At 35.1% G+C, this 13,695-nt stretch overlaps 1 protein-coding gene across 1 annotated transcript in view; it reads right to left on the bottom strand.

The window, feature by feature from the left end:
* Nucleotides 1–13,695, bottom strand: part of DNAH14 (dynein, axonemal, heavy chain 14) — a 376,195-nt gene that overhangs the window by 264,594 nt on the left and 97,906 nt on the right. The window contains exons 12-14 of the mRNA XM_010852937.1: nucleotides 7,589–7,859; nucleotides 7,126–7,171; nucleotides 6,941–7,038 (exon numbers count right to left, since the gene is read on the bottom strand). Of these exons, the coding sequence (XP_010851239.1) occupies nucleotides 6,941–7,038; nucleotides 7,126–7,171; nucleotides 7,589–7,859 (415 nt within the window). The remainder of the gene's footprint in view (nucleotides 1–6,940; nucleotides 7,039–7,125; nucleotides 7,172–7,588; nucleotides 7,860–13,695) is intronic.

Genomic DNA, 13,695 nt, shown 5'->3' with positions numbered 1-13,695 from the left:
TCTCTACTCTCCTTGAGTTCATAATCAAGCTGAACAAATTGGATGTCTAAGGCAAAAAAAAAAACCTTCAAAGTACCCTGCATACGCTGTCCAAAAGTCAGCTCAAAATAAATGACATATCTAAATATAAAACACAAATCTATAAATCTTCTAGGAGAAAATATAGGGATAATACGTGTGACCTTAAGCTAAGCAAAGAAGTTGTGAGAGACAAAACCAAAAGCATAATTCTTAAAACAAAAAAATTGACAAACTGTATCTTATCAAAATTAATAAATTTAGCTCTGTGAGAATCAATGAAAAGATAGTTGTCTTTTTGCTTTATTTATGGTTTCCTTTACTGTGCAAAAGCTTTTAAGTTTAATTAGATCGCATTTTCTTGTTCTTATTTTCATTACTCTAGGAGGTGTGTCAAAAAAGATCTTGCTGCGATTTATATCAAAGAATGTTTTGCCTATGTTTTCCTTTAAGAGTTTTATAGTGTGCAGCCTTACATTTAATAAACAAAATGAAAACACAACCCACAGACTGGGAGAAAATATTTGCAAATGAATCACCAAAGCATATGAACAACTAATGTAGCTCAATATAAAAAAAATTCCAACACTCCAATCAAAAAATGAGTGGAAATGGACATTTCTTCAAAGAAGACATACAAATGGCTAATAAACACATGAGAAGATGCTCAACATCACTAATTATTAGAGAAACACAAACTGAAACTATAATGAGGTATCACCTCACACCAGTGACAATGGCCATCATTAAAATATCTACAAATGATAAATGCTGGAGAGGATGTGGAGAAAAGGAAACCCTCCTACTGTTTGGATGGAGTGTAAATGGATACAGCCACTATGGAGAATAGTATAGAAGTTTCTTAAGGAACTAAAAACAGAACTACCCTATGATCCAGTAATCTCACACCTGAGTATATACCTGTAGAAAAACCATAGTTCAAAAAGATACATGCAACCCATGTTCTGTGACAACCTAGAGGGGTGGGATAGGGTGGGAGATGGGAGAGAGGATCAAAAGGGAGGGGACATACTTATACATATGGCTGATTCATGTTGATATATGGCATAAACCAAACACAACATTGTAAAGCAATTATCCTCCAATTACACATAAATTAAAAAAAGATAGATGTACTCCAAAGTTCATTGTAGTGCTATTTATAATAGCCAGAACATGGAAGCAAACTAAATATCCATCAACAGAGGAATGGATAAAGATGTGGTATATACCTATGATGGAATAATACTCAGTCATAAAAAGGAACAAAATAGCGCCATTTGCAGAGATGTGGGTAGACCTAGAGACTGTCATAGAGTGAAGTAAGTCAGAGAAAAATATCGCATAATATTGCTTATATGTGGAATCTAGAAAAATGGTACAGATTAACTTATTTGCAAGCATAGAGACAAAGGTGTAGAAAACAAACTTATAAATATTAAGCAGGGAAGGAGGTGGGATGAACTGGAAGATTGGGATTGACATATATAATGACTACATATGAAACAGGTAACTAATGAGAAACTACTGCATAGCACAAAGAACTCTACTCAGTGCTCTGTAGGGACCGAAATGAGAAGGAAATCTAAAAGAGACAGGATGTATGTATACATGTAACGATTCACTTTGTGGTATAGCAACAAATAACACACATTGTAAAGCAACTATATTTCAATAAAAATAAAAACAGAATGAAAAGTTAAGGCATAGACAGCGAGAAATTTTTGCAAATGTTGTATCTGATAAAATACTTGTATCCAGAGTACATATTAAGACCTCTCACAACCTAACAATAAATAAACACCCCAACAAAAAATAAGCAAAGATCTAAAAAGATATACAAAAATACATATATTTTAAGCATTTGAAAAAACAAACATCACAAGTCATTACAAATGAACTGTACAACCACACTGAAGAGGATGGGAAAGAGCTGATTTAAGTTACTTTGGAAAACAGTGTTTTTATTGTAGACTATAAGTTTAGACACTAAAAGGACCCTACATAAACACTGTACTTATTTGATATATTTGTTTCTTAAAGCGGTGGTTGCTGTTGTTCAGTCACTATTTTGTGTTTAACTCTTTTGCAACTCCATAGACTGTAGCCCACCAGGCTCCTCTGTCCATGGGATTTCCCAGGCAAGAATACTGGAATGGGTTGCCATTTACTTCTCCAGGGGATGTTCCTAACCCAGGGATCAAATCTGCATGTCTTGCATTGACAGGCATATTCATTACCACTGAGTCACCTGGGAAGCCTTCTTAAAGACGTAGGGATAGCAATTCTGAAAATATAATACAGGTATAACAAATAAGTAACTATATTGCTGATTATGTGAGCCACATTTCTCACCAAAAGAGAAAAAAGTTACATATTAGGAAAAGTAGAAGGCGAGAATGAACCCTGAAGGTGCTAGACTGGGATCTGATAGATATATCAGTAAAAATTCATGTGCCATGTGCTTAGTTGCTTAGTCCTATCCGGTTCTTGCGACGTCATAGACTGTAGCCTGCCAGGCTCCTTTGTCTATGGGATTCTCCAGGCAAGAATACTGGAGTGGGTTGCCATTTCCTTCTCCAGGGGACCTTCCTGAGCCAGGAATCAAACCCAGGTCTCCTGCATTGCAGGCAGACTCTTTACTGACTCAGCTACAAGGAAAGCCTCAAGAACTCATAGTTTAAAACAAAACAAACAAAAAATAGATATAGAAATACAGATGCATAAGTTATATATGAGCTAGTATATATACATACATTCTCTAGATCTTTTCACCATAGCATCTAACAGCAATAACAGTGCTATAGTAATGAGCACATCTACAGTCTAGCTCCTTTTATTCCTAAAATTCATTCTCCTATAAAAGGAACCAACCAGTGCTCCTTGAAAACGTGGTTGATTTAAGGGCAGAGGCAAAGAAAATACAAGATGAGCATGAAGCATCATGTGGTGATAGAGGCAAAACAAGTGGCCATTACAAAAAGATGTCAATAGACTACATGTTTTAATCAAAAGACTGAGAATGACAGATTGGATAATAACACAAGAACCTGAAATATGTGGCCTACAAAAGACTCACTTCAGGCCAAATGATGCACAGACAGACAAAAAGTGAGAGAATGGATAAAGAAACTTACATGGAACAACTGGACTCGTTCAAAATTGGGAAAGGAGTATGTCAAGGCTGCATATTGTCACTCTGCTCATTTTAACTTCTATGGAGAGTACATAATGTGAAACGCCAGGCTGGATGAACCACAAGCTGGAATCAAGATTTCCAGGAGAAATATCACAACTTCAGATATGCAGATGATATCACTTTAAAGGCAGAAAGTGAAGAAGAACTACATAGAGCCTCTTGATGAGGATGAAAGAGGAGAGTGAAAAAGCTGGCTTAAAACTCAACATTCAGAAAACTAAGATCATAGCATCTGGTCCCATCACTTCATGCAAACAGATGGGGAAGAAGTAGAAACAGTGACAGATTTTATTTTCTTGGGTTCCAAAATCACTGAGGATGGTGACTGCAGCCACAAAATTAATAGATGCTTCATCCTTGGAAGAAAAGCTATGATAAACCAAGACAGTGGGTTAAAAGTAGAGACATCACTTTGCTGACAAAGGTCCATATAGTCAAAGTTATGGTTTTTCCAGTAGTCAGGTATGGATGTGACAGCTGGACCATCAAGAAGGCAGAGTGCTGAAGAATTGATGCTTTTGAATTGTGGTGCTAGAGAAGACTCTTGAGAGTCCCTTGGACAGCAATGAGATCAAACTAGTCAATCCTGAAGGAAATAAACCTTGAATATTCATTGGAAGGAAGGATGCTGAAGTTGAAGCTCCAATACTTTGGCCACCTGATGTGAAGAGCTGACTCACTGGAAAAGACCCTGATGCTAGGAAAGACTGAGGGAAAGAGAAGAAGGGTATGAGGGAGGATGAAATGATTGGATGGCACCACCAACTCAATGGATGTGAGTTTGAGCAAACTCTGGGAAATAGTGAAAGACAGGGAAGCCTGGCGTGCTGCAGTCAAAGAGTCGGACGTGACTTAGCAACTGAACAACAACAGAAGGCTACATCCAAAAAACATCAACACACATTCTTTTCAAGGTTGCCTGGTATGTTCTCTACCATAGAACATAATCTAAATTGGAAAATGAGCCGCGAAACATTTAAGAGAACAGAAGTTAATTCAATCAACTTTTCTGACCACAATATGAAACTAGGTATCAACTAAAAAAGAAAAATGGGAAAAAAGCCAAACAATGACTAAACATGCTACTAAAAACACAATGAGTCAAGATTGAAATCAAAGGAGAATCAGAAAATAACACCAAATATGCAACTTAAAAACACACAACATTACAAATTCTATGGGATGAAAAAAAGCAGTTCTAAGACAGAGTTCATAGCAATACAGATCTTCATCAAAAAAACAAAACAGAACAAAAAACTCTTAAATAAATAAGCTACCTACCACCTAAAAGACTTAGGAAAAGAACAAACAAAACCCAAAGTCAACAGAAGGAAGGAAATAATTAAGATCAGAGGAAATAAATAAAATATAAACAAAAATATAATAGAAAATATCAATAAAATGTAGAGGTGATTTTTAAAAGATAAACAAAATCAACAAACATCTGGCCAGGCTCATCAAAAAGAAAGGACACAAATAAACAAAATAAAAAATGAAATATGAGCAATAACAACCAGTATCACAAAAACACAAAAAATTATGAAAGAGTACTATGAAAAGTTATAGGCAAACAAAATGTTAAACCCAGAAGAAATAGGCAAGCTTCTAGAAACATATAGCCTGCCAATACTGAATTTGGAAGAAATAGACAATGTGAACAAACCAATCACTAGAAGTGAAAAAAATCTGTAATTAGAAAAACTACCTGCAAACAAAAGTCTAAGACTGAACAGCTTCACTAGGGAATTCTACCAAACATACAAATAACTTATGATTGTCAATCTATTCTACAAAACTGAAAAGAAGGCAATATTCTCAAACGTATTCCACAGGTTCCTCATCACCCTGATACAAAAACCAAAGACACCACAATAAAAGATAATTAAAGGCCGATAGCTTTGATGAATACAGATGCAAAACTCCTCAGCAAAATATTAGCATAAATCCTCAAAAAAATCCTCCAATACAGAAAAAGGATCATACATCATGACCAAGTTGGATTCATTACTAGATCACAAAGATGGTTTAACACACACAAAGCAATAAATACTATACACCACATTAATCAAAAGAAAGACAAAAACATATGATCATTTCAATAGAGTCAGAAAAAGCATTGAAAAAATTGAACATCCATTCATAAAAAAACTCATAAAAGTGGGTACAGAGGGAACAGATCTCAGCACAATCAGTTCAGTTCAGTTGCTCAGTCGTGTCCAACTCTGCAACCCCATGGACTGCAGCATGCCAGGCCTCCCTGTCTATTACCAACTCCTGGAGTTTACTCAAACTCATGTCCATTGAATCGGTGAAGTCATCCAACCATCTCATTCTCTGTTATCCCTTCTCCTCCTGCCTTCCATCTTTCCCAGCATCAGGGTCTTTTCAAATGAGTCAGTTCTTTGCATCAGGTGGCGAAAGTATTGTTTCAGCTTCAGCATCAGTCCTTCCAATGAATATTCAGGACTGATTTCCTTTAGGATGGACTGGTTGGATCTCCTTGCAGTCCAAGGGACTCTCAAGAGTTTTCTCCAACACCACAGTTCAAAAGCATTGATTCTTTGGTCTCAGCTTTCTTTATAGTCCAGCTCTCACACCCATACATGATTACTGCAAAAACCATAGCTTTGACTCTATGGACCTTTTGTTGGCAAAGTAATGTCTCTGCTTTTTAATATGCTGTCTAGGTTGGTCATAACTTTTCTTCCTAAGAGCAAGTGTCTTTTAATTTCATGGCTGCAGTCAGCATCTGCAGTGATTCTGGAGCCCCCCAAAATAAAGTCTCTCACTCTTTCCACTGTTCCCTATCTATTTGCCATGAAGTGATGGGACCAGATGGCGTGACCTTAGTTTTCTGAATGTTGAGTTTTAAGACAACTTTTTCACTCTCCTCTTTCACTTTCATCAAGAGGCTCTTTAGTTCTTCTTTGCTTTCTGCCATAAATGGTGTCATCTCAGTACAATAAAGGCCATTTATGACAAACAGCAAAAATCACTCCCAACAGTGAAAATCTGAAAGCTTTCCGACTAAATTCAGGAACAAGACAAGACTGCCTCCTCTCACTCCTTTGACTCAACGTAGTATTGAAAGTTTTAGCCACAGCAATCAGAGAAGAAAAAGGAAAAAAGTATACAAATTTGAAGGGAAAAGGTGAAATTGTCACTATTTGCAAATGATATGAAACTCCATAAAGATAACTTTAAAAATATCCACACAAAAACTATTAGAATAAATGAATTCAGCAAAATACAATATTAAAACACAGAAACCTGTTGTATTTTCTTACACTAATAATGAAAATTTAGAAAGGGAAAGTAAAAAGAAAAAAATCCTATGTAAAATTGCATCCAAAAAATATCTGGGAAAAAATTTAAGGAGATGAAAGACCTATATGCTGAAAACTATTAATAAAAATGTAAGGTGAAAATAATATTTACAACAGTTATGCTCTGACATAAAAGACATGCCTTATTTAAGTCTATAAAATTCTGTAGTACATTATCAAAAAAATCAGAACCTTGGGCTATTTACCTAATTCCCAACAGTTAGGCACTCAATGGCCATATGTATAATTCACACATCCTCAAATAATTTGAAGTTCACATTGACTGATTCCAAAGAGTGTGAGTTTATAACTTTCTAATATAGTGTAATGTCTGCACATTCCTGGGATGTTGCCAAAGAAAGACAGTGAATCTAACTGAACTTTAAAAAATACTTACTTATGCATTTTTCAATAGCAGCCACCATATTTTGAATTTGTATTGAAAAGTCCAATCTGTTGGGAGTTATAAAGAGATTTGTAGGGAATTCTAGAAGTCTAAGAGAAAATAATAAAAGCATATATAAGAAGAATACAGTACATAAAATACAATTACTTGTAATTTCAAAAATATCTAGTACTTACTCATCATTCATGCAATTTTTCTCAAACTCAGTATCGAAGTCTAGTTCTATCAGAATCCATCAAAAGAAACAGAATAAAAATTTATTTTTATATAAAAACTGATATTTATGTCAGCTAATTAACAAGGTTATATTGTCAGTACTTTCTAAAACCCTAAGAATAAACTGGGAAGGTTACTTAAGGACTGAATTCTAGCAGTACACCCCATCCCCAGATTCTGATTAAGGAGATCTGAGAAGAAATTCAAGAGTCCTTAACATTTATAAAAACCATAGACTATTAACTGATAAATTCAAAACTACTAAAATTTTCTTTCATGTGTTATTTTAATTTATCCTTTTACATTTATAAAAATCATACACTATTAACTGATAATACATAAACTACTAAAATTTTCTCTCACATGTTATTTTCCAGCTGCTAAGATATTTCCTTTCACTTTTAATAGTGTCATTTACTTTACCTGAAAGAATTTCATAGCTGTAACTCATTCTTTTTGATTTCTTCATTGGAAGTAGTTCTTCACTTGATTGTTTAATGAAAACATTGACTTCATTTTCTGATGTATCTTCATATATTGCAGATTTTTCAGAGCACTTGTCCGACTCATGTAAGTTCTCTTCAGAATTTTCTGAAGAATCACTCTCAGCAGGAGTTCTCAATTGTAGGTTTACTTCAAATATTGGTGCACATATTTTTCTCAAATTTGTATTCACTTTAATACTATTCAAAATCTAATTTAACAGATACATGAGAGTGCTAGTTATAATATGTAAGTTAAGTGTTCTTTTATATACAACAATATAAAACTAATTTTAAATGAAAACTAATAACTTTGGCATAAATGAATAACATTCTAATGGTATATAATTGATTTTCATTTAAAAAATAATGTAAAATAAGTGATACATTATAATGCAGTAGTTTTCCAGTTGATGCCGTAGTGGGTATATATTAATCATTTAAGAACTTCCTAAAAATATAATTTCTTAGGCCCTATCCTAAGATTTAAAAGGTAGGGGCAAGGTCCAGGAATCTAAAACATCTAAAAGCTGAACAGGTGATTCTCTCATGTACTCTGATTTAAGAACAACAAATCAGATAAAGGAAACAATCCCATTTACACTACATCAAAAATAAAAAACCCACAGGGAACTACATTCAATATCTTGCAATCACCTATATTGGAAAATAATCTATAAAAATATGTATATACATAACTGAATCACTTTTCTGTATACCCGAAATTGATACAATATTGTAAATCAATATTTACAATATTGTAAATCTTCAATTTAAAAACTTCCTTTTGTCCAAGAGCATCCAAACATTCTGATAAGAATTTCAGTGTAGCTGAATCCCCTTAAATGTGTTTACAGCTGGCTAAATGTCAAGTCTACAAATAAAAGGCCTTTGTATTAAAATAATAATAATACAAAATATAAAACTACACTATAAAGCTACAATAATCAAAAGAGTACTACAGTGGCACAAAATAAGAAATACAGATCAATGGAACAGGATAGAAACTCTATGAAAAACCCACACACTTATGGTCAGTTAATCCATAACAAAAGTGGCAAGAATTTACAATGCAGAAAAGACAGTCTCTTCAATAAGTGGTGTTGTAAAAACTGTATTAGAACATTCTCTGACACCATACAAAAAAAATAAACTCAAAATGGATCAAGTCCTAAATTTAAGGCCAGACACTATAAAACTCTTAGAAGAAAACAGAAGCAGAACACTGACACAAATCACAGAAATACTTTCTTATCTACATCCTAGAGTAATGAAAGTGAAACCAAGAACAAAGAAATGGGACCTAATTAAACTTAAAAGCTTTTTCACAGCAAAGGAAAGCATAAACAAAATGAAAAGACAGCCCACACAATAGGAGAAAATATTTTTAAATGAAGTGACTTACAAGAGATTAATTTTTAAAATACAAATAGTTCATACAGCTCAATATCAAAAAAAACAAACAACCCAGTCAAAAGATGGGCAGGAGAACTAAACAGACATTTCTCCAAAGAAGACATATAGATGGCCCAAAAGCACATGAAAAGGTGCTCAACCTCACTAATAATCAGGGAAATGCAAATCAAGGCTACAATGAGATATCAACTTTCACGGTCAGAAAGCCCATCATCAAAAAATCTAAAAAAAGTAAATGCTAGCAAGTGAGGAGAAAAGGGAAACCCTCTTACACCATTGGCAGGAATGTAAACTGGTACAACAGGGGGTGCATTGGTAAAGAATTCGCTTGCCAATGCAGGAGATGCAAGAGATGTGGGTTGGACCCCTGGGTTGGGAAGATCCCCTGGAAAAGGGAATAGTAACCTGCTGCAGTATTCTTGCCTGGAAAATTCCATGGACAGAAGAGCCTTATGGGTTACAGTCCATGGGGTCGCAAGGAATTGGACATGAGTGAGCAACTGAGCATACACACACATGACCACTATGGAGGAACAGTATGATGGTTCCTTAAAAAACTAAAAATAGAACTACCATGACCTAGCAATCCCACTCCTGGGCATATCTCCTGAGAAGACAATCTGAAAGGATATATGAACCCTAAAGTTCACTGCAGCACTATTTACGATAGCCAAGATATAGAAGGAACCTAATAGCCAATGGCAAAGGAATGGATAAAGAAGGTGCAGTGCTTATATATAATGGAATATTACTCAGCAATAAAAATAACAAAATAGAGGTTATCATACTATGTGAAATAAGTCAGATAAACACAAATTCACTCATGTGAAATTAGATTTTTAAAAATTATACAAATGTTATCTATTTATAACAGAAAAAGAATCAGACATCAGGAATATATTTCAAATTCATCAAAACAGGTCCTAATCTTTCTTTAAAGTATTTAAACTCCACTTTAATGTAATTATAACTAGTATAACTATCTCCACTGAAAAATAACAGTATCTTAAGTATAAATATTTTATTTACAAAAATATAATTGCTCTTAGTTTCAATCTAGGCATAAGTTCTCAAGTAATCTTTTGATTCCTTACATCCCATAAATAATCTGTTGTGCTTGTGGCATCCAGTGTTTCTCACTTACTGAGGTGAGATCAGATCAGTGGTCATCTGAATCATCTACCAGAACTTCAACCTTTAGTTTAAGTCATTAAGAAATAAAGGGATTTAACAATAACAAGTCCCTCACCAAAGGGAAGTTTAGTGATATATTATCATGTGATCAGGATTTACCTATATATGAGTTGAATCTTCACAGCACAATGTTGAGTAAAAATATGTAAAAACAGAAATGCAGCACAATGATATTTCTGTAAATTCTAACATGTATAATAACAAAATCCAAGACATGATTTTTTTTTAAATTCAATGTAACTTTATGGAAGGTGGATTGAAGAAAAATACAAAAATGATATTTCAGTGACTCCTCATAAGAGGGGGAGGATGTGTTAAAGTTGGGGGATAGGGAGAGAAATAAAATAATAAAATGATATAAAACAAAACAAGAGACCTTGATGAACTGATACACATAAATCAAGAGGATGATCAATTCAGCTCTCCATATCTGATCTCCTACACTAAATGAGTTGGCAGAAGAAATAACAAGAGAAAACACCAGAAGAACTAGATGAAGCAGAGATCAGAAACCTGAGAAAGAGTTCACACTAATGATGTTAAAGACAACAAAATAACTTGGGAGAAGTACGAATGCCGAGAAATTACAAGAAGTTTTTAACAAAGAGAAAACATAAAGAACAACCAAACAGAGTTGAAGAATACAATAACTGAAATGAAAAATACACTAGAATAAATCAGTAATAGACTAAATGATAGAGAGAAACAGGTCAGTGAGCTTAAAGACAGAATAGAGGAAATTATTGCCACTCAACGGAAAAGAGAATGAAAAGAAATAAAGATAGTTTAAGATACCTCTGAGACACAATCAGGCACACTAACATCTGCATTACAGAAGTCCCAAAAGAAGGACAGAGAGAGAAAGGGACTGAGAGCATATTTGAATACATAAGAACTGAATACTTTTCTAACCTGGGAAAGGAAACAGTCATCCACGTCTATGGAATACAGAGTCCCACAGAGGATGAAACCAAAGAGGAATACACCAAGACACATTGTAATTAAAATGACAAAAATTAAAGATAAGGAGAAAATATTAAACTAAGAAACAATATTCAAGGGAACTCCCATAAGGCTAGGCTATCAGCTGATTTTTCAGCAGAAACTCTGCAGTCCAGAAGGAAGTGATATGATAAAACTCAAAGTGATGAAAGGGAAAACATACAACCAAGCACATGCAATCCAGCAACACTCTCCTTCAGATTTAATGGTGAGAGCAAAAACTTAACAGACAAGCAAAAGCTAGAATTCAGAACCATAAAACCAGCGTTAACAAACAAGGTTAAAGGAAATCCACTGGGTGAAAAAAGAAAAGGCCAGAATTAGAAATGAGAAAATTATAAAATTTAAAAAGTGACCAATAAAGGCAAATGTATAGTACATGTAGGTAATATCCCACACACAAAGCTATTCAGGTCAGTTCAGTCGTTCAGTTGTGTCCTACTCTTTGCGACCCCATGAATTGCAGCATACCAGGCCTCCCTGTCCATCACCAACTCCTGGAGTTTACCCAAACTCATGTCCATTGAGTCGGTGATGCCATCCAGCCATTTCATCCTCTGTCGTCCCCTTCTCCTCCTGCCCCCAATCCCTCCCAGCATCAGAATCTTTTCCAATGAGTCAACTCTTCGCATGAGGTGGCCAAAAGTACTGGAGTTTCAGCTTTAGCATCATTCCTTCCAAAGAACACCCAGGGCTGATCCCCTTTAGAATGGACTGGTTGGATCTCCTTGCAGTCCAAGGGACTCTCAAGAGTCTTCTCCAACACCACAGTTCAAAACCATCAATTCTTCGGCACTCAGCTTTCTTCACAGTCCAACTCTCACATCCATACATGACCACAGGAAAAACCATAGCCTTGACTAAACAGGCCTTTGTCAGCAAAGTAATGTTTCTGCTTTTCAGTATGCTATCTAGGTTGGTCATAACTTTCCTTCCAAGGAGTAAGCGTCTTTTAATTTCACGGCTGCAATCACCATCTGCAGTGATTTTGGAGCCCAGAAAAATAAAGTCTGACACTGTTTCCACTGTTTCCCCATCTAATTCCCATGAAGTGATGGGACCAGATGCCATGATCTTCGTTTTCTGAATGTTGAGCTTTAAGCCAACTTTTCCAGTCTCCTCTTGCACTTTCATCAAGAGGCTTTTGAGTTCCTCTTCACTTTCTGCCACAAGGGTGGTGTCATCTGCATATCTGAGGTTATTGATATTTCTCCCGGCAATCTTGATTCCAGCTTGTGCTTCTTCCAGCCCAGCGTTTCTCATGATGTACTCTGAATATAAGTTAAATAAGCAGGGTGACAATATACAGCCTTGACGTACTCCTTTTCCTATTTGGAACCAGTCTGTTGTTCCATGTCCAGTTCTACCTGTTGCTTCCTGACCTGCATACACATTTCTCAAGAGGCAGGTCAGGTAGTCTGGTATTCCCATCTCTTTCAGAATTTTCCACAGTTTACTGTGATCCACACAGTCAAAGGCTTTGGCATAGTCAATAAAGCAGAAATCAAGAGTAGTAAAATCGTCTATATCCATAATAAGCAGTTAAGATCTACATAAAACAATTAAATGTAAAATATGATATCAAAACTATTGTAAGAAACGAGAGCACAAAAGCACATTTTATTAATGCATTAGAAATTAAGGGAAAAGCAACTTTAACTATGTTTATAATAGACTGCTATACAAAAACCTCATAGTAATTATAAAACAAAAATCTAACAGATACACCAAAAAACAAAGAAAAAGGAATCCAAACATAACATTAAAAATAGCCATAAACTCACAAGAGAAGAAAATCAATGAAGAAAAAGGGGAAAAAAGATGCCACCACCCAAATCCAAAACAATGAACAAAATGGCAGTAAGAACATACATACTGATAATTAGTTTAAATGTAAATGGACTAACTGCCCAAATCCAAAGACACTGAGTGGCCGAATGGATATAGAAATAAGACTCATATACATGCTTCCTACAAGACATTCACCTCAGATCTAGAGACACACAGACTGAAACTGAAGAGATAAAGTATTCCATGTAAATGGAAACAAAAGTTGTAGTAATATTTAGACAAAATAGACTTTAAGTAGAGACTGTAATAAGATATGAAATAGGACACTGCATCATTATTGGATTGATCAAGGGATCAATTCAAGAAGAAATAACAATTGTAATACACATGAAACCAGCATGAAAAGTCAAAGTGAAAGTCACTCAGTTATGTCAAACTCTTTGCAACCCCATGGACTATACAGTCCATGGAATTCTCTAGGCCACAATACTGGAGTGGGTAACCTTTCCCTTCTCCAGGGAATCTTCCCAACCCAGGGATCAAACCCAGGTCTCCTGCATTGCAGGCAGATTCTTTACTAGCTGAGCTGCAAGGGAAGCCCTTTTCACTTTCACTTTCACAATCCAGCATCAGTTCAGTTCAGTT

This window comes from Bison bison, unplaced genomic scaffold (genome assembly GCF_000754665.1).
Source record: "Bison bison bison isolate TAMUID 2011002044 unplaced genomic scaffold, Bison_UMD1.0 scf7180017864317, whole genome shotgun sequence".
Taxonomy (NCBI): domain Eukaryota; kingdom Metazoa; phylum Chordata; class Mammalia; order Artiodactyla; family Bovidae; genus Bison; species Bison bison.
The sequence above is the reverse complement of the archived record's forward strand: the minus strand, read 5'-3'. Positions and strand labels throughout refer to the sequence as shown.